The sequence below is a fragment of the Mangifera indica genome, chromosome 7, assembly GCF_011075055.1.
Source record: "Mangifera indica cultivar Alphonso chromosome 7, CATAS_Mindica_2.1, whole genome shotgun sequence".
In the NCBI taxonomy this organism is placed as follows: Eukaryota; Viridiplantae; Streptophyta; class Magnoliopsida; order Sapindales; family Anacardiaceae; genus Mangifera; species Mangifera indica.
In genome coordinates, this window is record NC_058143.1 from 5,367,028 (window position 1) to 5,394,747 (window position 27,720).

General features: G+C 29.2%; 1 protein-coding gene across 2 annotated transcripts; it reads right to left on the reverse strand.

Moving 5' to 3' along the window:
* Window positions 1–284: 284 nt before the first annotated feature.
* LOC123221789 (PTI1-like tyrosine-protein kinase 1) lies at window positions 285–6,361 on the reverse strand. Of its 2 annotated transcripts, none has more exons than XM_044644703.1 (8): window positions 6,157–6,361; window positions 4,905–5,079; window positions 2,869–3,119; window positions 2,631–2,757; window positions 2,251–2,524; window positions 1,022–1,154; window positions 844–930; window positions 285–690 (listed from the first exon to the last, which is right to left on the reverse strand). In XM_044644703.1, exons 2-8 carry the CDS (start codon window positions 4,993–4,995, stop codon window positions 559–561), a joined length of 1,095 nt encoding a protein of 364 aa, XP_044500638.1. In that variant the 5' UTR covers window positions 4,996–5,079; window positions 6,157–6,361; the 3' UTR covers window positions 285–558. The 2 variants fall into 2 exon arrangements, with proteins under 2 accessions (XP_044500638.1, XP_044500637.1); XM_044644702.1 differs by lacking the exon at window positions 6,157–6,361 and adding an exon at window positions 5,864–6,016.
* Between the last annotated feature and the right edge of the window lie 21,359 nt (window positions 6,362–27,720).

Consider the following 27,720-nt stretch of genomic DNA (forward strand, 5'->3'; position numbering starts at 1 on the left):
GGGCTTTTCTAGCAGAAATTAATTAATAAAATCATATTAATCAATCATAAAACCATTTAACATATGGAATAAAACTTATATGCCAAGAATGAACATAACATAATTAATGTTGGATCAAGCTCAGCATAATTCCTCGCACAAACTAGTTAAAGTATGCAATACTCAGAAACAAACCCTAAGGCTCTATCATCGAGCCATTGACGAACAACAAGAGATTCTTATATCATTGAGTTCGATTCTCATTTAAAAAGAAGTTAGCAAAACATGGAATGACTCAGAACACAAAAGAAAACAGCCGAGTAGCCGCAGAAGAAATATATCCAAAAACCCAGTTCATTGCCAATAATTCAGGACTTGAAAAGATATCAGCACCATGGTGTCATACCAACAGCAGCAGACAAATGTTATAAGTAACTTCAGAAGGACAATCCAATCCTACACATTTGCTCTCATATTATATGGATAGAGAAAAAAAAAATAAAAAATATATATATGAAAACAAACTGTAAACAGGCTGCAGAACTTCAGACAAGCAGAGAAATTGAGTTTCTTTGCTTTTTAGGCCTCTGGGCCTGGAGCTGCAGGCTGAGATGATGACTTCAGAAGTGGTTGAAGAGCCTTCACGACAATGCTCATATTCGGCCGGAACTCAGCTTCATACTGCACACACAATGCTGCAACTGCTGCCAGCTGCATCATAAAATGAGAATATCTCAATGATATACTAACACCAAAAAGGAAACAGAAGCAGCAATGTTTCACAGCAGATGAAACCAAGATTCAGAAGCCAAAAGGAAAACCACGCATGCATCCTAAACAGTTTTGCCTGAAAGAAAGACATACCTTAGCTACTCCTTTAGGAGGGTATTCTCCTTTTAGCTTGGGATCCACACACTGTTTGACTTTGTCTTCACTTAATCTTGGAGTAGCCTTAACAAAAATTAAATTTGTTAGCCAAAATGACAAGATAACTGGGAGAAAAAAGAGAATGAATAATCTGAAAGTAGACAAATGGACTGACCCAGGTAACAAGACTCTGTTGTCCACGAGGCATAGTGTGATCAACAGGTTTCCTTCCTGTCAAAAGCTCTAGAAGGACTACTCCAAAGCTGTATACATCACTTTTCTGTGTCAATTGTCCAGTCATTGCATATCTGCAAATCAGTTTTGCAAGCCACAAATTAGTTAAACATCCGCAATACATCTGTCTAAAAAATTGGAGTTTGAAGATGATAACATAAATTACAAATGACAATGCAGGCATTGCCATTAAAAAATTATCAACAAAGGATCATATAATTTGCACCACTGCTGAGTACATACCAAGAACTACACTATACTTTTTTCCTTTATAAAAAAGGTTAACTAAATAAGAACTATCATCGTTAGATCTGCCATTTAAATCCATAAAAGGTTATAACTCTTGTAACAGAAACACCCAAAAGACTGGTGCTGTAAAAACCATATTTTCCCAAATGGTTCTAGATGCATCTAAAAATTAATTTGAATAAACTGCATGCTACATCAAAATATGATTGGATTCCAAAAGCCAAACTTATTAAGAAAGATTAAATTATAATCACAAAAAACTAAGCATGGGACCTCAAAACAAATCCATGCCAGATAATCTTGCACAAGATAAACTAAAACTCAAAATGGTTTTATCCCAAAGCATGAGATTAATTCTACATCAGCTTATCCTCACCGAATTCTCGTTGACTACTCCTCTTCCATAGAAAGGTCAGGGCTAATAATAAAAAGAAAGGCAATGGTCATAGAAACAGAAAACAAAAGCCCATCAAATTCCATCCTTCAAATGTTTTCTCCCATTTCTTCATTCAATGAGCATCTCTACTCATATGCATTTGTTTTATCTTTCAGATGAAAAAGAAATCATCAAAAATTATTATACAAGTTTAGTTGTTCATAAGGTACTTCTGCAACAGTGTGGTCTACCTTTATTGATGTTTTTGCACCGAGTATTATACAGTCAGCATCTTAGCAAGTTAAGCTCCAGGTAACTTGGCCCAGACTAAGAATACATAATACAGAGCACAGAAATATATACAAAAAAGGGGAAAAAAAAAAACATTGGAACGAAACAAAAAACAAGTCTAGGTCTAGTCACTGGCAAGAACATTGTGCTTCAAACCTAGAAGCAACAAACATAACCAATGACTCAACAAGGAAACAATCAACAAAAAACATTGCAAAATGATAATAGATCAAAAGGATTTTTAGAAGGTTTACTCTGGAGCATGATAGCCAAAGGTTCCCAAAACACGGGTAGAATGAAGACGAGCAGCCATGTCAGGAGCCTGATTTGAAAGGTTAAAATCTGCAATCTTGGCCTTGAAATCTTCAAAGAGAAGCACATTGCTGGATCTGATATCTCTGTGGATTATAGAAGGTTGAACCTTCTCATGCAAGTACTCCAAACCCCTTGCTGCATCAACTGCAATCCTAACCCGTGTCATCCAGTCAAGCACTGGACCTGGTTGTGCTCCTTGAACTCCCTTCCTACCTGAATTGGCCACATGCTCAAATCAGTGGATAGCATTTTCTCACATTTAATTCATGAAAGTTATCTATATTGTAAACTAAAAATTAAGTAAGATGACATTAGATACCATGCAATATGTCATGAAGAGATCCCATTGTTGCAAACTCGTACGCGAGCACACGGGTACTTCCATCAACACAGTAACCAAGCAACTCAACAAGATTTTCGTGCTTCAATCTTGAAACCATTGAAACCTGAATTTGATAGTTAGACAAAATTAAAGCAATACATTAAAGAAGTTATTTCATTATCAATAACTACAAACTGAACAAAAGAGGCCTATCTTTATTAAGTTTTAGACATACCTGAGTCAAAAACTCAGTATTTGTCTCAGGCTCAGATGAAACATCTAGCTTCTTTACAGCAACAGCTTTTCCACTACTTAAGTTTGCATAATACACTCTTCCATATGATCCTTCACCAATCAATGCCTTTGATCCAAAACTGTCAGTTGTTTCTTTCAGTTCATCCAAAGACAATGGCGGCACTTCAATAGGTGGTGCTGCCTTTTGCACTTCAGGTTTAGCAGGAACTGAAACCCTTGATTTGTGGTTCCCTAAAATGCAAGAAACAGTTGAGATAGAGAAAGCATAATAGAAAATGCCTAAAACTGGAAAAAAACATGTATTTATGTTTATCAAACCAAGTACAAATTATGTTATCCCTTAATGATGTATATGTCCAATGAATTTTGCTTTTTTTTTTTTAAATGCAAAAGAATAAGAATCAAGTATGTGGTTGTAGACTTGCAGGTTCAAGACTGTCCCTTAAGACATCACTTTCATTCAATCGCCGTAACTCCGATGATCAGTACAGAAATAAGAACATATATTCTGAAAGTTAGATAATTTTAGGACATGCATATGAAAAAATTATTAAAGATCTAAATTTACGAGAAACAATAACATTGATAGAAAATCTCCTCATTAAAAAGGTAAGGTCACATGCACATATAACAATGGACACATTTAAACCACATATGGTATTACAGAAGCCTTTTACTCAATTAAACAATGTTTTTATAACTGGACCGAATATCGATCCGATAAAGGGGGCGGTCTAGTCCAACCAATAGTCAAGTCAGTTGACTGATGATTAGACCAATTAATTGTTCAAAAATAATATTTGAAATTTTTTTCTATAATTTATCATTAATTATATAATTTGACTTATTTAATATTAAATAAGTTTAGTTTGATGGTATATATATTCAAATGTGATAAATAAGGTCTTGAATTTAAGTTTTCATAATGAATTTTTGAAAAAAAACATTGATTTTTCATATTGACCAAGTCAAACCAATTTTATATCCAATCCAATCAAACAATTTGAAAGGTTTAATCCGATTCAACTTGGTTTAATTACAAAAATGATTTTCAGGTGAATCAAAACCGATTTGGCTAGCAATTAATAGTTCAATTAGTCACGCAGGCCAGTTAGATCCAATTTTTAAAACCATGCAACTAAAAAAAAAAAAACATATATAGGATAAGATAATATGCTTTCAAACTCCTAAAGATAATAAAAATTCTGATAGTCGAATGTGATTCAAATTTTCAAACCCCAAAGCTAGACTTCCCTCCCACAGTTGGACAGGGAAGCCATATGCTTCTAACAAATATAGTAAAAACTCAGTAACTTGGACAGAACATAATTCTTCATTCTGCACTTCAATTAGTTAACCACAAATATTCTTTCAGTTGCATTTATATTGGCAAATCAAAACTGATTTGCCTTCTTCAAATGTGTCTCTTTTGACTCACAAATAAAACCAATATAAGATTTTGGTTTGGCAGTAACACCATAGTGTGTGGCAACACTACATGTTAAGTCAATGAAAATTTGCACTGTTTCTAATACAGTGGTGGCTGTTCACATGCAATGATGGTTGTCTATACTATAATGCAGCAAGAATCATTTAAGGGAGGCAGTTGTGGTCTACGGAGTTTCAAATCCATCTTTGAGGAGTCCAAATTAAGATCCCAATTTATTCTAAATTTCAAATCAGAGCAAATTTCCGGGTAGCTCCATCCAATAAATGGTAATGATCAAGTTCACAAACTTTACAGAAAAAATACCTAATATAATTCTAGAATACCAATATTCTTTAAAAACAATATTGTGCCAATCCCATATTCAGACCTTTCATAATTTTATTTGAAATAGTGACTAGGATGGATTAACAAAATATACATGATATGCACAAAAGAGCTTTCAGTGGACCAAACCCATGTTACAGCAAACAGCCTCAGAATTACCAATAAACAGACATTTAGATTTTTTTTATCTATTTATGCGAACTTTGCCGATAAATATAAAATGAGAAAAGAAAAACACATACCATCTTGATAATCCTGGTTTTTCAATCGCTCGTTTTCGTGTGGTGAGTACGACTCCTCAACTTGACAAGTACAACAAAGCCACCGACGCATTCCCGCTTTCTTCTTCAAATTGTGATTATGTTCAGGACTATTCTCCAAGCGTACAAAGTGACCAGAAGGAGGTGCTGCATGTGCCTGCAAGGTTGCACAAAATATTTACAAAAATTCTACAGAAACATCAAAAAACTGCTAGCCCATTGCACTTCAATTTAAAGAAAATTTCTGAAAGTTCCACAATAAAAAAAAAAAAGGTAAACTCTATTGTGAGCACACCAAGAAACAAGCTCAGAAGGCTAAAATCCAATACATATTATAATATTTTCCTTTAGTGGTGGTGTAATGACCATATAACATTAACAGCAAATAACCTCCAACAAAATTAACAACGAAAATGTTACTTTCAAACAACCAATCACCATTTAAATCTAATCCTAATAAACCAACATAAAAATGACGCTGCAAAGGGTTCTAATAAGAATTCAAAATAGAACAATACCATGTAAATCGAAATTGTGGGCCACGGTTAATCCTTCACAACAATTCGAAGTTTACAAAAGATTCCACATATAATCACACAATGTTGATATCGATCTGAAATTTTATATGATATATATATTTTTTGTGTGTGTGTGTGTGTGTGTTGATTGGATAATAATATTATACCTAAGAGAATCTAATTCAATTTAATAATCAAATGAAACCTTATCATCAGCAATCAAAATTCAAACAACAAACCCAATTCAACGCATATATCACATCAAGAAAATAAAAGAAACCCATTAACTCTCCCCCAAGTTAAAGGCCTAAATTAAATTCATTTCCAAAAATTAAATACGCAATAATTCTACCCCAAATTAACGGCATAAATTCAATTCAATCCCACAAATAAAACCCAAGAAAGAAAACCATGGATCCTTACCCCTGGACCACGCCGTTGATATTCGTAGTCCATGAGAATCACAGCTCAAACCAAAGATTAGAATAAAACAAAGAAAAGAAAAAACACCCACACACACTAAACAAAGACGATTAAGCCCCAAGGAGAATTGGGGACAGTGAAAAGGAAGAATCGTAGCACAAGATGAGAAAACACAAAACGGGGAAAAAAAGAAGGTAGAAAAAGAAATAAAAGGGGGAAAAAGGGAAAGAATGACAGATAACAGAAAGAAATAAGAGCCATAAATCTTAAGCGAAATGAAAGGGAAAGCATACCTGATTTATCTGCGCTATAATGAAGTTGTTTAATTAGAGAAAGAGTTCGTTTTGGTTTATGGTTATGGGTTTTGAAATTTCTCTCCGTTTTGATTTGTTAAAAGGAGAAACAGAAAGAGGAGAGAGAGAGAGCCAGGTGGGTTGCTTTGCTTCTGAGGAAAAAAAAAAACGATGAAATTTTGGACCAGCCAGAGAGGCAACAACGAGGCTCCTTAAATTTCTTCCGAGTCTCTTAAATTCCTTACAAAAGAAAATTGTCCCGGTAACCTTACCCCTCCCGTAACATTATCTGATCTCTGATAACCGTTACACGAACGTCCATAATTAGACTCTAAAAAAAAAAAGTGTCCACTCCTCAGTAACTCAATGAGTTATCGAATTGGGTTTTGAACTCGGTTCGATTTGATAGTATTAGGGTATGCTTTAGTATATCAAAGTAAATAGCTTTTGGTCTTTGCTCTTCAAGCCGAAAAGTTTTTGCTCGAGCATAAGTTCAAGACTAAAACAATTAACTCAAGTTTAGTTCAAAATATTATATTTAAATCTCGTAATTTATATATTTATTAATTTTTTATTCATATTTAAAGATAAATAATTTGATTTTAATGATATAAATATAAAATTTAAAATTTTTTAAAATTTATTGATTTTTCACTTAAATCAAATCTTGAGCTCGTAAACTTATTGAACTGATCAATAACAAATTGTAAGTAAATTCGACAATAATTAAGTTGAGTCACAAATAGCTCGTAAGAGATTAGCTGGATTACACCCCTATTTATTTCTAGATATAATCGTGTATCAATAACTTAACCAGTTAGAAGCCTCAAAAGGAATTATTTTAATATTCTTAATTAATATATCAGGCTAATGATCTTATAATGTTATCTTATAAAACCTAAGTAATCTCTCGTACGTTATTTAACTAGTTTAATGATACATGCAAAATAATTAGATTATTGATGAATTTTTAGACATCCCTAATTAGAATTATTTTTAAAAAAAAGTCTACATCTTAATAAGTAGCAGTATATTTGGATCGAGTCTTAAGTTTGGCTTGATGGTATAAAGTCATGTTTGAGCTTGTCAAGCTGAAAAATTTATTGTTTCTATATGATTGAGCTTACTGAGTTCAAAAATTCTTGGGTTGAGTTTGAACTCAAAACATATACGATTTACTCGAGTTTAGTTCAAAAAATATATTTATACCTCATAATTTATATATTTATTAATTTTTTTATATATTTTCAAAGTTTAAGATTTAGATTTAAAGGTATAAATGCAAATTTTGAAACTTTTAGATAATTATTAATAATTTACTGGAGTTAAATATTGAGTTTATGAGCTCACTTATTCGAGCAACACCAAATTCAAACTTGCCTTGATAATAATTGAATCGAGTTAACAAATAGCTTACAGATGAGTAGCTTAGTTATTTGTTACTAGATACAAGCTATGTCTTGTAAAGTTACCTTACCGATCATGATAAAACCCTTCAATGAATGTAATTAATTAGCATAAATGCTCGATTAATCACTTGTGTGATTTATTTACTTATCTAATCATACATAAGTAAACCCTTGAGAGATAATCCGACAATTCATCGTTAAAATTTTTCATATCATGATGAATATATCATAAGTTATTATTAGTATATATACTTAAATCCATTTAAAAAGTGTAAAGACAAATTTGGATATTTTGAATCCACGTTTAAGATTTTTCACATTCATAAATTGTTTTATTTGTGGAGGGTGATTTTGTCAAATTATTATTAAAGAAAAGTCACTTCTATGTAAGCGTGTAACGATACAATATATGATAAACACAACAACGACGTGAGGTAGGTTGTGCCATTTGTCACAACCCACCTTGCCACCTCAAGTTGTGTCAACCCATCTTAACACTAAGGGGACATTTGATTTCAGTTTTTGAAGATTATCTTGGGAATTTATCTTTTATTCTTCTTTTCGGTTTGTCAGTAATAAAATATTATAGTAATCTTCTATTATCAATACTGATGTGACAAGTAATATAGGTGGTACTCTGATTACCAACATTCACCTTAGGTATTTAAAGATTACTAAGGTAATCTTTATTTTATTATAATTATATTATTATTTATTAATTTTTTGAGATAAAAATAAATTTATTTTTAATTAATATAATAAATAATATAAAAATATTTAAAAATAATTATATTCAAGGATATTTAAGTAAAATAATTTACTAGTAATATTTTATTACCTTTAACTAAATACAATAATTGTTTATATCTATCAAATTTTATTAAACATAGTAATCATTTATACCCAGTAATCTTCTAAGTAATCTATCTTCAAGATAATTTTTTTATTTTGGTAATAAAATATTACTCAAATCAAACACCTCTTAAAGCTTAGAGCATGATTTATAGTTCTTGGATCGTGTTTTTGTAGACTCTATGTAAGCTCTAGCATGATTTACCTTTAAAAGGGGTTTTGGCACAATCTACAATTTTGCTGACTGTACCCTTTGGGTCGTGCAATCTCATGTCTATGTCTAATCCATGGCATGCTATGAGGTAACGTTAACTGCCATGCGATACTTTGGTCATATTAAAATATGGAGTTACCTTTGTAAAAGGGAGATGGGGCTGTGAAGAAAGAGAGAGAGGATTTATTTGTTTAGATTATATGATGTTATGCCGACTATGTTCTTTGCTTCTCGAATCTTTGCTACTTTTTCCTTTTTATTTTTATTACATGACATCATTTAATATTATTATTGGTCTGTATGATTCTCCCTTGATAACTTAATCAGGAGACTTTGCCATGAGCATCAAACTTGGAACCTTTTAATTGAATTGAAATTATTGATTGTTAGATTTTATAAAATCGACATTTTATATATTAAGTATTGAATAATAGTTATACATCTAAAGTTAGATTCAATTTAAGCTGCTTAAACTTGAGTCGTAATTACAGTTTTGATCAAAACGAATCAAATATAAAATTGACTTATTTTCAAATTGAGTGTAAATCTAAACTTACTAACCTCGAACTAACTCTTTTAGGTTTAAATCGATTTTTAATTAGGTCTTATTCACACTTAATACAAATAAAATCTAATATGTAAATAATATAGTTGTCACAAAAAGATTGTTTTTCTCTCGTAAAAAAACTCTAATTGGAATTTGTCATGTTGCCCCATCTAGACACCGAGGGGCTAAGTCGGCTTGTGGCATAACTTAGCCTCCCTCTAAAAAAGGCATGACCTATGGCGGCATGAACTTGGGTGGTAAATTGTGTTTTAGGCCAAACCTTAGGGGAAAAATGTAATTTACTCTAATACCGATGAAAAAGTTCAATATATGTGATACTTTCCAGAGTTTTAACAAAATAATTAAAAATTAGGCGGTTAAAATAAATTAAAAATAAAAAATTGGCAAATAAAATGTAGGGTAGATGACCTAAAAGCGCCTTGACCATGTGAGGTTGATATAAATAATAAATATTTAGAATTATTGGTATAAAGGGGACAATTATCTTCAACATGACATTTGTCTTGATTATACCCAACAACTTAACACAGTTGCTGTATCAGGTACAAATTATATGAATTATTACAATTGTCTACCTATCATTTTCCAAATTGACGGACCAAGAATTTATTGGAGAGAGGAACTGAATTTAAATCAAATTGAGTTTGAGTTTAGGTTAATTCTGATTCGACTCAATTTGAAATAGTCAAACTAGTTTAATAAGCTTTTTTTTGAATTCGTTTGAGTTTGATACAATTTGAGATGAGTCAAATTTAAGTTTGACTTAAGTTTAAATTAATCCAGATGTAGTATTGAGCTAAGCTAGATGTAGTATTGTAATTGAGCAAAAAACAATTAAAACAACATTGTTTTAATGTATATTAATCAAAATGACGTTTTGGTTGATTCAAACTGAACTTGCTACGCTAGTAAGTTTGACATGTTTAACACTTTCAAGTTCGAGTTCAACACTATAAATCTCTTAAGCTCAAGCTTATCTAAGTAAAGTTTGTTTTAGGTTTATTCAAATTGAGCTGACAAATAATTTGAACTGGTTCGACTTAAATTCACCCCTATGAGAGAGTTTATCTTATCGCATGTTATATAATTAATGTTTTGCTAATAACTTAATATTATATAAGACACAATAAGTGTGAGCAAGGATAACCCTAACTAAAGATCGAGTCAAACCAACTCAACTTAATCAAGTTATTGAAAATTCATATATATATATATATCTTCTCTATGACTTTTCTCCTTTTCAAGTAAGTTAAACTTAATCTTAAACTGACTATTCTAGATTAAAGTTGAACTCGAATTAATCTTTATTTGGATTTAACTCAATTTAAATCTACCCAATATGGGTTCAATAAAGTTCATCAATTTTATATTAAATTAAAGTTTTAGAATACTAGAAATTGAGATTTATAGTAGGTTAAAGGTCCTATATAATATAATTTGTAAATTTATTAGAGTGTACATTTTGTAAACTTTTTAATAAAATAATATGGATAAACAAATATTATTAACTTACCTATATAATATAATTTGATAATATATAATTGGATGTTATAATTGTTTTTTTTTTTCATATTTTAAAATCACTAAATCATATGTTGCAAATCACTTAAAATCTAATATTAATTGACCAAAGAAAAAAGGTTTAAATATATAAGAATTGATAATTAAATTTATAAACTTAAATAATTATTCTATTTGAATTTTAACTTTATATAGGCTATAAAAAGGGCTCTTAGCAAAGACTCAAAATTTAAGCACCTCTAATAAATAGTGAAATAGCTTTTTAAAAACTTTTATTAACACTTTGAATTGAAAACCAAACTATTAAAAATTCCAAAATTTCATATAGTTTAAATTTGTGTTTTTAAACTATAAATATGCTTGACTGAATAGACTCTGATAATGTTTTAAAACCTCGATCGAATTAATTAGTTTAATCAGTCTAATTGGGATCCACCAATAGTAACAACTCCACGTAATTATACAATGACTTCATATTAAATTGCAAATCAATTAAGAAAAAATTTGAGCTTGTTTGGAGTAAAACATCGATTACTACATAAATGAGTCATCAAAAAATATGAGATCAACACATAAAGGAATCAAATGAAAAAATCAATATCAAAAATGAAGAAATCGCATTGAAATTGATGAGATTTGCGAGGAGATAAAAATGATGATTTCTTTATGAGTGAGGAAAAACTAGATAAGACCAATGTGGCTAGGGTTTTTCAACCTAGATTTTTATACACTTAGGGGAAATATTTCTTTAGCCCTTGCACAAGCTGCAGACGACATAATCATTACATATCACCCTAGCCTCGAAGTAAAAAAAAATATAAATAACTCCTTTAAATAGTTTATTAATCCAACTGTTGATCAATTGGTCCAATCGTAGTTGACCTACACCGATCTTTTATTGGGTCAACCTCCAATCCAGATATAAAAACCCTAGTCTTTGATTAGCAAGTAACAAAATAAAATATATACATTCACAATTTGATAATTAAAGTAAATAATACATAATATTCTAAAATATAGGATGAGAAAAAAATAAAATAAAATAAAAGACAAATATTTTTTAGAGGGCCACAATATCATTTAGATAAAAAAGATTATGGATTAAAATGAAAAAGGGCAAGGACTATTTCCCACCCAAGTTTTAGCATAATCTTAAAAGCACACTTATGACAATTAAAAAACTTAAATATCTACCCATGAGCTAACTTCTGTTAAAATTTTTAGTTAGATAAAAGAGTAAAATCATTATTTTCTCCTAAACCCTAAAAATTTATAACATTTTCTTCCCTAGTTTGGAAAATGTATATTTCCCCTTAGGATTAAGTTTTGAAAAATGATATTTCTCAACGATTTTTCAGTGAATGATGATCATTTTCTCCCTCCTGATGATGGCTCTCGCTCCAGTGCCTTCTCTCTGTCCAAAGCCCTCTCCCTCCAATTGGATTTTGTCTAGATTCAAATAATTCAAACAAAGGGTTTCATCTGGATTCTTAGAATCCAGATGAAATCCAACCAAAGGGAGAGGGATTCGGATGGAGAGAAAACGCTAGAAGGAGAGTCATCATCAAGAAGGAGAGAGTAGTCATCGTTTGTCAGAAAATCAACGAGAAATTTGAAAGGGGAAAAATATCGTTTTTCAAAACTTAATCTTATGGGGGAGAATGTTAGTTTTCTAAATTAAGGAGAAAATTGTTATAAAGTTTTAGAGTTTTAGGGTTTAGGAGATAATGACAATTTTACCCTTCCTTCTAACAAAAAATTTTAATAGAAATTAGTTTATAAAAAGGATATTTGGAATTTTCAATTGTCATAAATGTGTTTTTGAACTTACGTTAAAACTTGGATTGGGGAAATAGTGCCTTCCCCAATGAATAATTAGAAATCTTGGGACAAGAGGCATGTGCCCCACTGATACATGTCTTATATGTTGGTCCACCCCCATAAGAGATTGCAGTCACTGTTTCTTAAACCATGATCAACGTTATAGGGACCAACAATAGATTCTAATCGAATCGAGTCTAAATAAAGTTTGATTTGAATATAAAAAATTAATTTAAATTTGTTTAAATTGATAATGTGGTTGTTAGAATAGATGTCAAGAAGTGTCAAAGAAAAACAAATCATAAGAGATAAAATCAAAAAACAAAAATTATTGAAAAAACAAATCTATCGGTGATTTTGAGACAACTCAGATCTCTATCTAATAAGGATGAAGTTAGAAAATAATATATTTAAAAGTGAAAATTAAGCTTTCATATGCAATATGCTTAAAAAATAAAAACAAATGTTATATTAAAAGATCAAATTATAATGTTAACACATACATTTTAAAGAAGTTTTGTGAAGTTGACCAACCAAATGATTGGTTCGTTTATGCATTGTTGGACTATGATTTAAGAGTTATCGACCCATATCGTTACAAGGTTTAAATAGTAAGATTCTCAAGTAATGGGAGTCAGACGTAAATTTTAATGTCCCCAGAAGCAGATGCATCATCTCTATCCAATAGTTATCTAACAAGGTGGTCAACTCCAAACATGCTTTTTTTCATTAAAAAACTAATTATTTATATATTAAAACTATGCGTACATATTTTTAGTATATAATTTAAGTACATAGATGATATATCTTTATGTGATTATATAACTTTAAATTAAAAATAAAATAATATATAATCATATGATACATCATTTATATACCCAAACTGATTATAAAAATTATGTGAAAAGTCAGATTCTGGGTTCTTTTAATAATTTCAATACAAAACCTTTAAATCAATACTATTGTAACATGTGGGTTCAACAATCTAGTCTACTATTGAGATATTATTTGCTTTAGATATATAGTCTGATTCTCTTGTTTTTTTTTTTTTTTTTGACTTTTTAACTTAAAGCATGTTTTAACAATTACTTTGACAATTGTTTGACATGATTCAAATAGAATTGCAAACTAAGTTTGAACCAAATCGAGTCATTTCTTAGCTTGTGAGCTAAACCAAGCTAATCTCCCTTTAGCTCAAGTTTATCTTGGTTTCAAAAATGAATCAACTCTTTTGACTCAAGTTCAATATAAACAAATTTGGCTTAAACTAAACTAAATCAATCCAACTTTTGAGAGGGGGTTAGCTCAGTTCAAATTCAATCCTACTACATGACTCAAATTTTGTATTAAGATTCTTGAAGCTTTAGACGAATGCAAGATCTTTACCCTTTTTGGAACCATATTTAGTCCTTGTTCAATCTCTAGATTAACTCACTTTCCTCTTTTCATGGATTATTTGTTAAATTATAATTATATTTCTTATTTTTGGTGAAATGTCCCTTTCTTAGTGGACAAACATATGGATTTTGATTTTATTATTAGAGAATAATGAGATAACAAAAGCAAGATATTTTTAATATAATTCGACTGCTACTTAAAAGTTTATATTCACTGTTATGTTATTAATTACTGTTACTCAAAAGTTTATGTTTAGTGTAGCAAGATGTGTGTTAACACTACTTTGTATCTAATTAATTTCTAGTATAATGAGACAACTATATATTTATTTTAATTTCACTTTTACGGAAAGTAAATATTTCTAGTTTGTTAGGAGCTTATTTGCTTTCCCATTAGTGTTCGAAATACAATGGGAATGTACTTTCATGATAATATGAAATTGAATTGGCCACACTAGAAAGAACATGAGGCAAGAAAAATCTACTTGTTCCGCTCTTCCTGCTACTTCTGACTCTATCTGCACTTTGATTCAATCTACATATATCTGATATGATTGATTGTTGATCGTAGTTTATTGCCTCTTTAATGTTATCTTTGTGAGTTTAATTAGTGAGGCAATTTGATTGTATAACAATAATACTGTTTTTGTATTGAATAATACAAGATACAAAGTGTCTTTCACAATTAAGAAATATCAAAATAAATAATACAAGAGTGATAGAAAGTCCACACCACTGTTTTTTATACTAATCTCCATAATGACATGACACTTGACCGAATTCACTTTAGACAAGATCATTAAGTCAACTGCTATATCAATTAAAAGAAGGAAAGATTTTTACACAAAAATGAGTAGAAGTCTTACTTATTAGGGTTTTTGTGTCACCCTTACCATTTCGCTCAAAAGCCTTCAACCACAATTTCAAGAAACTAATGTTGTTGTGGCCCTAAACAACGCTTTGTTAATTATATGTAATAGTTGAAGAGTTTGAAAAAATTATTTTGAATAAACTATTAACATTTTCACAAGAAATCAGACAAAAAACTGAATGTTTTGACACTATCGACAATTTTGGATTGTTATAATGAGAGATTGAGAACTTCAAATCGCGATAAAAAGGCAAAATTAAGATATGAAGGGAAAAGTTACAAAATGTGTGGGAATCAGAAAAAAAAAAAAAGGTAAAATGATGGTTGGGTGGAAAGTGCAGACCGAAGAGCAAATTGGACCAAAGCACAATAAAACAACTGATGATGATCCAACCTATGAGAATTTTCTTCAACATGATATTTGTCTTCATCATACCCAACAACTTAACACAGTAGTTTATCAGGTACAAATTATATGAATTATTATAATTGTCTACCTATCATTCTCTAAAATGATGGACCAACAATTTATTTGGGAGAAGAACTGGATTCAAATCTAATTGAGTTTGAGTTTAGATTAATTCAGATTCAGCTCAATTTGAAAAAGTCAAACTAGCTCAATAAATTTTTTTTAAGTCCATTTGAGTTTAATACAACTTAAGATGAGTTAAGTTTAAGTTTAACTCGAGTTTAGTTATAGCATTGAGCTAAGCTAGATGTAGTATTGTAATTGAGCAAAAACGAATCAAAACAATATCGTTTTAATGTATGTTAGTTAAAACGATGTTTTGATTGATTTAAATTAAACTTTCTAAGCTAACGAGTTTGACAAAGTTAAACACTTTCAACTTCGAGTTCAACAATATAAATCTCTTAAACTCAAGCTCATCTAAGTCAAACTTTATTTAGACTTATTCAAATCGAGTTAACAAACGAACTTGAACTAGTTCGACTTAAATCTACCCTTATGAGAGTTTATCTTATCGCATATTATATAATTACGTTTTGTCAATAACTTAATATTATATAAGATAGAATGAGTTTGAGCAAGGATAACCCTAACTAAAAATCGAGTCGAACCAACTCAACTTAATCGAGTTATTGAAAATTTGTCAATATATTCATTTTCTCTATAACTTTTCTTCTTTTCAAGCAAACCCAAACTTGATCTCTAATTGACTATTTTGGATTAGAGTTGAACTCAAATTGATCTTTATTTGGGTTCAACTCAATTCGAATCCACCCAATATAGGTTCAATAATATTTATTAATTGGATTTTATATTAAATTAAAGTTTTAGAATACTAGAAATTGAGATTTATAGTAGGTTAAAGCTCGGTGGTTTTGACTTTTTCAAGTAAACCTTATTAGAATATACATTTTGTAAATTTTTTTGAATAAAATAATATAAACAAATAAATATTAGTAACTTATCCATACAATATAATTTGGCAACATATGATTGGATGTTATAATTGTTTATTTTTTTTTTACACTTCAATATCATTAAATCATATGTTGTCACGTCAAAATCACTTAAAATCTAATATTAATTGACCAAAGAAAAAATGTTTAAATATATAAAAATTGATAATTAAATTTATAAACTTAAATCATTATTCTATTTGAATTTTAACTTCATATAGGCCATAAAAAGGGCTCTTTGCAAAGACTCAAAATTTAAGAAATCATGAAATAGATTTTTTAAAATTTTTATTAACACTTTGAATTGAAAACCAAACTACTTTAAAAAAAATTTCCCAAATTTTCATATAGTTTAAATTTGTTTTTTTCACCAATAAATATGCTTGACCGAAATGTTTTAAAACCCAAATCGAATTAGTCAGTTTAAACAATTTAATTAGGAGACACCGATAGTAACAACTTCACATAACTACAATTTAATTAATAAGAAATTTGTGTCTGTTTGCGAGTAAAACATTTGATTACGACAAAAATGAGTCATTAAAAATATTAGATCAACACATAAATGAATCAAATGATAAAATTAATATGGAAAATGAAGAAATTGATATTGAAATTGATGAGATTGATGTCAGAAGGAGATAAAAATGATGATTTCTTTGTGTTGACGAGGAAAAACTAAAAGAGACCAATGTGGCTAGGGCTTTTCAACCTGGATTTTTATGCACTCAGGGGAAATATTTCTTTAGCCCTTGCACAAGCTACAAACCACTTAATCATTGCATATCACTCTAACCTCGGAGCAAAACAAAAGGATATAAATAACTCCTTTAAATAGTTTATTAATCCAATCACTGATCAATTAGTCCAATTGTGGATTGACCCAAATCGACCTTTTATTGGGTCAACCTTTAATTCTGATACGGAAACCTTAGTCTCTAATTAGCAAGTAACAAAATAAAATATATACATTCACAATTTGATAATTAAAGTAAATACTAATAATATTCTAAAATATGGGATTAGAACAAAAAAATAAAATAAAATAAAAGACAAATATTTTTTAGAGGGGCACAACATCATTTATAAAAAAAGATTATGGATTAAAATAAAAAAGGGCAAAGGACTATTTCCCACCTAAGTTTTAGTTTAATCTAAAAAGTATACCCACGACAGTTAAAAAACTCAAATATTTATCTATAGGCTAACTTCTATTAAAATTTTCTGTTAGTTAGAAAGAAAAAATCGTTATTTTTTTTAAACCCTAAAAATTTATAACATTTTCTCGATTTGGTTTGAAAAACAAAAATTTTCTCCCAAGATTAAGTTTTGAAATGTGATATTTCCCCTTTTCAATTTTCTCGGTGAATGACAACCGCTTTCTCCCTCCGGTTGGATTTCGTTTGGATTCAAATAATTCAGACGAAGGGTTTAATCTAGATTCTTAGAATCCAGATGAAATCCAATCAAAAAGAAGAGGGACTTGGATAGAGAGAAGGAGTTGGAGAGAGAGTCATCGTCAGGAAAGAAAGAGTGGTCGTCATTTGTTAGAAAACCACTGGGAAATTTGAAAGGGGAAAAATATCATTTTTCAAAACTTAATCCTAAGTTTTGAAAATATTAGTTTTCCAAAATAAAGGGGAAAATTATTATAAATTTTTAAAGTTTTAGGGTTTAGGAAAAAATGACAAATTTACCCTTCTTTCTAACAAAAAAATCTTAATAAGAATTAGCCTATGAGGTGGGTATTTGAGATTTTTAACTGTCGCAAGTATGTTTTTGATAGTAAACGAAAACTTGGGTGGGAAATAGTCCCTTGCCCAATGAAAAATTAGAAATCTTGGGACAGAAGGCATGTAACCCCCTGGTACAAGTCTTATATATTGGTCCACTCCCATAAGAGATTGTAGTCATAGTTTCTTAAACCATGATTCAACGTTATAGGAACTAGTAATGGATTCTAGTCGAATTGAGCCTAGATAAAGTTTGGTTCGAATTGAGTCCATGAGAATCACAGCTCAAACCAAAGATTAGAATAAAACAAAGACAAGAAAAAACACCCACACAGACTAAACAAAGACGATTAAGCCCCAAAGGGAATTAGGGACAGTGAAAAGGAAGAATCGTATCACAAGATGAGAAAACACAAAACGGGGAAAAAAGAGAAGGTAGAAAAAGAAATAAAAGGGGGGAAAAGGGAAAGAATGACAGATAAGAGAAAGAAATAAGAGCCATAAATCTTAAGCGAAATGAAAGGGAAAGCATACCTGATTTATCTGCGCTATAATGAAGTTGTTTAATTAGAGAAAGAGTTCGTTTTGGTTTATGGTTATGGGTTTTGAAATTTCTCTCCGTTTTGATTTGTTAAAAGGAGAAACAGAAAGAGAAGGGGAGAGAGAGAGAACAAGGTGGGTTGCTTTGCTTTTGAGAAAACTTCTAAAAGTTCATTGATTTTTCACTCGAATCTTGAACTCGTAAACTCATTGAACTGACCAATAATAAGCTCTAGGTCAATTCAATAATATTTAAATTAAGCCAAAAACAGCTCATTGGTGATTAGCTGGATTAAACTCTCATTTATTTCTAGGTATAATCATGTATCAATAACTTAACCAATTAGAAGCCTTAAAAATATTCTTAATTAGTATATCAGGCTTATGATATGATAATGTTATCTTATAAAACCTAAGTAATCCCTCGTACTTTTTTTAAAACTAGTTTAATGATACATACAAAATAATTAGATTATTAATGAATTTATAGACATCCTTAATTAGAATAATTAAAAAAAAAGTTTATATATTTGGTTCAAAAATTATATTTATATATCATAATTTATATATTTATTAATTTTTTTTATATAGTTTCAATGTTAAAAAATTAGATTTAAAGATATAAATGCAATATTTTAAACTTTTAGATAATTATTGATAATTTACCAGATTTAGATATTGAGTTCATGAGCTCACTTATTCGAGCAACAACAAGCTCAAACTTGATTTGGTAATAATTGAATTGAGCTAACAAATAGCTTGCAGACGACTAGCTCAGGTTTTGGTTACTAGATATAGTGGTGCAACATTAGCTTACTTAACCAGTTGCAAGCCTCAGAGTAAAAAATTTACTATTCTTATTAGTATATTAGGTTATCCATCCTGTAAAATTGTCTTATATAATCAAATTAATCTCTCGTACAATTTTTTAACTAGTTTAATGATACATATAAAATAATTAGGTTTTTAATAAATATTATATAGAATGAATTTATATAAACATTTATAGTCGTTGATACCTATTAATATTTCTTCTACAAGCTATGTCTTGTAAAGTTACCTTTATCGATCGTGATAAAACCCTTCAATGAATGTAATTAGTTAGCATAGATGCTCGATCAATCACTTGTGTGATTTCTTTACTTATCTAATCATTTATAAGTAAACCCTTGAGAGATAATCTGACAATTCATCATTAAAATCTTTCATTTCATGATGAATATATTATAAGTTATTATTCGTATATATATTTAAATCCATTTGTAAGAGTGTAAAGATGAAATTGGATATTTTAAATCCACATTTAAGATTTTACATATTTATAAATTGTTTTATCCGTGGAAGGTGATTTTGTCAAATTATTATTAAAGAAAAGTCACTTCTATGTGAGCGTGTAATGATACAATGTATGATAAACACAACAACAACATGAAGTAGATTGTGCCAAATTTGGCACAACCTACCTTGCCACCTCAGATTGTATCGACCCATCTTAACACTAAAGCTTAGAGCATGATTTATAGTTCTTAGATCGTGTTTTTGTAGGCCTTTTCTATAAGCTCTATCATGATTTACTTTAAAAACGGGTCTTAGCAAAATCTACAATTTGACAGATTGTACCCCTTTGGGTCATGCAATCTCATGTCATGTCTAATCCATGGCATTCGTATGAGGTAACGTTACTGCCATGCCATACTTCAGCCATATTAAAATATGGAGTTAACTTTGTAAAAGAGAGATGGGGGCGGTGAAGAGAGAGAGAGATGATTTATTTGTTTAGATTATATGATTTTATGCCGACTATGTTCTTTTCTTCTCGAATCTTTGCTACTTTTTCATTTTTATTTTTATTATATTATTATTGGTCTGTATAATTCTCCCTTGATAACTTAATCAGGAGACTTTGCTATGAGCATCAAACTTGGAACCTTTTAATTGAATTGAAATTATTGATTATTACTTTATATAAAATTGTCATTTCATATATCAAGTATTGAATAATGGTTATACGATTTAAGTTGCTTGAACTTGAATCGTAATTACAATTTTTATCAAAACGAATCTAATATAAAGATAAACTATTTTTAAGTTGAGTGTAAATCTAAGTTTACCAGTCTTAAAATAACTCTTTTGGATTTAAATCGATCTTCAGTTGGGTCTTGTTCACACTTAATACAAATAAAATCTAATATGTGAACAACATAGTTGTCACAAAAAGATGGTTTTTTTTTCTCATAAGAAAAACTCTATTCGGAATTTGTCATATTGTCCCATCTAGACACCAAGGGGCTAAGTCGGCTTGTGGTCTAACTTGACATCCCTCTAAAAAGGCATGACCTATGGCAGCATGAACTTGGGTGGTAAATTGTTTTAGGCCAAACCTTAGATGGAAAAATGTAATTTACTATAATACCGATGAAAAAGTTCAATATATGTGATACTTTCAAGAATTTTAATAAAATAATTAAAATTTAGGCGGTTAAAATATATTTAAAATAAAAAAATGGCAAATAAAATGTAGGGTAGATGACCTAAAAGCACTTTGACGAGGTTGATTTAAATAATAAATATTTAGAATTATTGGTATAAAGGGGACAATTTTCTTCAACATGACATTTGTCTTGATCATACCCCACAACTTAGCACAGTAGCTTATCATGTACAAATTATATGAATTATTATAATTGTCTACCTATCATTCTCCAAAATGACGGACCAACAATTTATCGGGGAGAAGAATTGAATTCAAATCAAATTAAGTTTGAGTTTAGGTTAATTTTGATTTGACTCAATTTCAAAAAGTAAAGCTAGTTTAATAAACTTTTTTTAAGTCCGTTTGAGTTTGATACAATTTGAGATAAGTCAAATTTAAGTTCGACTTAAGTTTATTTATAGTATTGTAATTGAGCAAAAATGAATCAAAACAATATCATTTTAATATATATTAGTCAAAATGACGTTTTGGTTTATTCAAACTGAACTTTTTAAGCTAGTAAGTTTAACAAATTAAACACTTTCAAGTTTGAGTTTAATAATATAAATCTCTTAAACTTAAGCTCATATAAAATCAAACTTATTTTAGGTTTATTCAAATCAAGCTAACAAACAACCTTAAACTAGTCTGACTTAACTCTACCCTTATGAGAGCGTTTATCTTATCGCATGTTATATATAATTAATGTTTGGCCAATAACTTAATATTATATAAGATAGAATGAGTTTGAGCAAGGATAACCCTAATTAAAGATCAAGTCAAACCAACTCAACTTAATCGAGTTATTAAAAATTCAACTATACATTTATTTTTTCTATGACTTTTCTTCTTTTCAAGCAAATCCAAACTTGATCTCGAACTGAACATTATGGATTAGAGTTGAACTCAAATTGATCTTTATTTAGGTTCAACTCAATTCGAATCCACCCAATATGGGTTCAATAAAGTTCATTAATTGGATTTTATATTAAATTAAAGTTTTAGAATACTAGAAATTGAGTTTATAGTTGGTTAAAGGTTCAAGTAAACCTTATTAGAGTACATCCTGTAAATTTTTTTGAAGAAAATAATATAGATAAATAAATATTATTAACTTATCCATGGAATATAATTTGGCAACATATGATTGACCAAATATTAATTGTTTACTTTTTCTTTACACTTTAAAATTACTAAATCATATGTTACCATGTCAAAATCACTTAAAATCTAATATTAATTGACCAAATAAAAAGGTTTAAATATATAAGAATTGATAATTAAATTTATAAAATTAAATCATTATTCTACTTGAATTTTAACTTCATATAGGCCATAAAAAGGGCTCTTTGCAAAGACTCAAAATTTAAACACCTCTAATAAATCATGAAATAGATTTTTAAAAATTTTTATTAACACTTTAAATTGAAAACCAAACTACTAAAAATTCCGAAATTTCATATAGTTTAAATTTGTTTTTTTCACCTATAAATATGCTTTACCGAATAGACTCTGACAATGTTTTAAAACCTCGATCAAATTAGCTAGGTTAATCAGTCTAATTGGGATCCACCGATAGTAACAACTCCACGTAACTGCCCAATGACTTCATGTTAAACTGCAATTCAATTAAGAAAAAAATTGGGTTTGTTTGTGAGTAAAACATCGATTACCACATAAATGAGTCATCAAAAAATATGAGATCAACACATAAATGAATCAAATGATAAAATCAATATCGAAAATGAAGAAATCGACATTGAAATTAATGAGATTTGCTAGAAGGAGATAAAAATGATGGTTTCTTTATCAGCGAGGAAAAACTAGATGAGACCAATGTGGCTAGGGTTTTTCAACCTACATTTTTACACACTTAGGGGAAATATTTCTTTAGCCCTTGCACAAGCTGCAAATGACATAATCATTACATATCACTATAGCCTCGAAGCAAAAAAATATATATATAAATAACTCCTTTAAATATTTTATTAATCCAACTGTTGATCAACTTGTTCAATCGTGGATTGACCTACACCGATCTTTTATTGGGTCAACCTCCAATCCAGATACAAAAACCTTAGTCTCTGATTAGCAAGTAACAAAATAAAATATATACATTCACAATTTGATAATTAAAGTAAATAATACGTAATATTCTAAAATATGGGATTAGAAAAAAATAAAATAAAAGTCAAATTTTTTTAGAGGGGCACAATATTATTTAGATAAAAAGATTATGGATTAAAATGAAAAAGGGCAAGGACTATTTCCCACCCAAGTTTTAGCATAATCTCAAAAGCATACTCACGAAAATTAAAAAACTCAAATATCTACCCATGAGCTAACTTCTGTTAAAATTTTCTGTTAGATAGAAGGGTAAAATCATTATTTTCTTCTAAACCCTAAAAATTTATAACGTTTTCTTCCCTTGGTTTGGAAAACTAATATTTTCCCCTAGGATTAAGTTTTGAAAAGTGACATTCCCCCCTTTCAAATTTTTCAACAATTTTTTAGTGAATGGTAATCACTTTCTCCCTCTTGACGATGTCTCTCACTCCAGTGCCTTCTCTCTGTCTAAAGCCCTTTCACTCCAATTGGATTTTGTCTAGATTCAAATAATTCAGACAAAGGGTTTCATCTGGATTCTTAGAATCCAGATGTAATCTAGCCAGAGGGAGAGGGATTCGGATGGAGAGAAGATGCTAGAAGGAGAGCCATCATCGAGAAGGAGAGAGTGGTCATCATTTGTCGAAAAATCAATGAGAAATTTGAAAGGGGGAAAATATCACTTTTCAAAACTTAATCCTATGGGGGGGGGGGGAATGTTAGTTTTCCAAACTAAGGGGAGAAAATGTTATAAATTTTTAAAGTTTTAGGGTTTAAGAGAAAATGACAATTTTACCCTTCCTTCTAATAAAAAATTTTAATAGAAGTTAACTTATAAAAAAGATATTTGGAATTTTCAATTGTTATAGGTGTGTTTTTGTAATTACGCTAAAACTTCGGTGGAAAATAGTCCTTTACCCAATGAATAATCAAAAATCTTGGGACAAGGGGCATGTGCCCCACTAATACACGCCTTATATGTTGGTCCACTCCTATAAGAGATTGCAGTCATTGTTTCTTAAACCATGATTCAACATTATAGCGACCAACAGTGGATTCTAATCGAATTGAGTCTAGATAAAATTTGATTTAAATTTGATTTGAATTTGATTTAAATATAAAAAATTAATTTAAATTCATTTGAGTTGATGATGTGATTGTCAGAATAGATGTCAAGAAGTATCGAAGAAAAAAAATTATAAGAGATAAAATCAAAAAACAAAAGTTGTTGAAAAAACAAATCTATCGGTGATTTTGAGACAACTCAGATTTCTGTCTAATAAGGATGAAGTTAGAAAATAATATATTTAAAAGTGAAAATTAAGCTTTCATATGCAATATGCTTAAAAAATAAAAACAAATGTTTAAATTAAAAGATCAAATCATAACGTTAACACATACATTTTAAAGAAGTTTGTGAAGTTGACCAGCCTAATGATTTGTTCGTTTATGCATTGTTTATCCAATAGTTATCTAACAAGGTAGTCAACTCCAAACATGCTTTTTTTTCATTAAAAAACTAATTATTTATATATTAAAACTATGTGTACATATTTTTAGTATATAATTTGAGTACACAGATGATATATCTTCATGTGATTATATAACTTTAAATTAAAGATAAAATAATATCTAATCATATAATGACACATCATTTATATATCCAAATTGTTTACAAAAAATATGTGAAAAGTAAGATTCCAAGTTCTTTTAATAATTTCAATACAAAATCTTTAAATCAGTACTATTGTAACATGCGGGTTCAACAATCTAGTCTACTATTGAGATATTATTTGTTTTAGATATATAGTTTGATTCTCCTGTTTTTTTTTTTTTTTTTGACTTTTTAACTTAAAATACGTTTTAAGTTTTACTTTGACTATTGTTTGACATGATTCAAATAGCATTGCAAACTAAGTTTGAACCAAATCGAGTCATTTCTTAGCTTGTCAACTAAACCAAGCTAATCTCCCTTTAGCTCAAGTTTATCTTGGTTCCAAAAATGAATCGACTCTTTTGACTCAAGTTCAATCTAAACAAATTCGACTTAAACTAAACTAAATCAATCCAACTTTTGACAGGGGGTTAGCTCAGTTCGAATTCAATCCTACTAAATGACTCAAATTTTGTATTAAGATTCTTGAAGCTTTAGATGAATGCAAGATCTTTATCCTTTTCGGAACCAGATTTAGTCTTTGTTCGATCTCTAGATTAACTCACCTTCCTCTTTCCATGGATTATTTGTTAAATTATAATTATATTTCTTATTTTTGGTGAAATGTCCCTTTCTTAGTCGACAAACATATGGATTTTGATTTTATTATTAGAGAATAATGAGATAACAAAAGCAAGAGATTTTTAATATAATTCGACTGCTACTTAAAAGTTTATATTCACTGTTATGTTATTAATTACTGTTACTCAAAAGTTTATGTATAGTGTAGCAAGATGTGTGTTAACACTACTTTGTATCTAATTAATTTCTAGTATAATGAGACAACTATATATTTATTTTAATTTCACTTTTACGGAAAGTAAATATTTCTAGTTTGTTAGGAGCTTATTTGCTTTCCCATTAGTGTTCGAAATACAATGGGAATGTACTTTCATGATAATATGAAATTGAATTGGCCACACTAGAAAGAACATGAGGCAAGAAAAATCTACTTGTTCTGCTCTTCCTGCTACTTCTGACTCTATCCGCACTTTGATTCAATCTACATATATCTGATATGATTGATTGTTGATCGTAGTTTATAGCCTCTTTAATGTTATCTTTGTGAGTTTAATTAGTGAGGCAATTTGATTGTATAACAATAATACTGTTTTTGTATTGAATAACACAAGATACAAAGTGTCTTTCACAATTAAGAAATATCAAAATAAATAATACAAAGAGTAATGGAAAGTCCACACCACTGTTTTTTATACTAATCTCCATAATGACATGACACTTGACCTAATTCACTTTAAACAAGATCATTAAGCAACTGCTATATTAATTAAAAGAAGGAAAGATTTTTACACAAAAATGAGTAGAAGTCTTACTTATTAGGGTTTTTGCGTCACCCTTACCATTTCGCTCAAAAGCCTTCATCCACAATTTCAAGAAACTAATGTTATCGTGGCCCTAAACAATGTTTTGTTAATTATATGTAATAGTTGAAGAGTTTGAAAAAATTATTTTGAATAAACTATTAACATTTTCACCAAGTAATTGGACAAAAAACCGAAAGTTTTGACTATTGACAATTTTGGATCGTTATAATGAGAGACTGAGAACTTCAAATTATGAAAGGAAAGCAAAATTAAGATACGAAGGAAAAAGGTGCAAAATGTGCGGGAATCAAACAAAGAAAGGTAAAATAACAGTTGGGTTGGAAGTGCGAATCAAATAGCAGATTAAATCAAAACACAACAAAACAACTCGTGATAATCCAACTTATAAGGAGCATGATGATATGACATGATACCACGTTTGACTCGATAAATTCTACTTTTGAGAGTTGGTAAGTCTTATATTGTATTTAGTAATATTTTATGTTTAAAAAGTTAAGTTTTAATAAAATAAATTTGTGTTTAGGGAAGAGCTTAATAAATGTAACAAAGAAAGTAATTTATGTTTAGGAAAAAGTTTAATTAATATAATAAAAAAATAATTTATATTTAGAAAAATGTTTAATTAATGTAATAAAGAGCTTTTAAAGTTCATTATATTTTTAAAAATTAATTAAATTAATGTCTTAAGAGTTCAAATTTCCTAAAAGAAAAACTTATATTTCTAGTTAAATGTTATCTTAATCCAACCGAGTCCTAATTTTCTAGTTTAAGTTGGATATTAAAAGTTTATATAAAAGACATGAGTTTTTATAATATTATTTAATAAAAATTTTGAATTAATTCCTCGGGCAATTTTGTGTAAGTTAGTATTAACCCTATTTAAGTTGAAAGCCCTCTCAAGATTGAACCAGTCACACTGAGCAAGACAAATTTCGGGTTAAAAGTTTAACGTTGATATATTATAAGGGAAAACTTAAATTCATATTATCTTATACATAAAAATTTCTCTTTTGTCACTCAAACTAATCCTTGAAAGTTTTACTAACTTATTTTAATTACTTATTTATACATTCTAATGTATTTTAATGTGACTAAATTATCTTATTTATTTTATCTCTAATTTAACATTATTTAATTATGTTAGAATACTTTTATACAATAAAATAAACAAAACTGGTCTTCCCCAAGTGGACCACTGAAAATTTATTATTATGACTATTATTTTTATTTATTTTCTTGGTTTTTCTCCATTCATTTTATGTGGGAATTCTCATAGAAAAGTTGGTTGTTAATGATATGTCAACTGCCCAACTCAATTTTTTTTTATTCTACAAGCATGACTTGTGTTGTGTCCTTGTCAAATATGATTCATTTTCAACTTCTTTATCATTTTTGTTCCTTGGTTTTCCTTCTTGCTTGTTGTAGGAGCAAATTACCAATTCGAAACTGAAATCTTCGGGCATCCGGTGTTTAATTAATTTATATTATTCTTTCTTATTTTTGCAAGTGGAGACAGAATTTTCTTGATAGGTCTATCTTATCATTCAAATCAAAGATGTAATCAGCTATTTTGA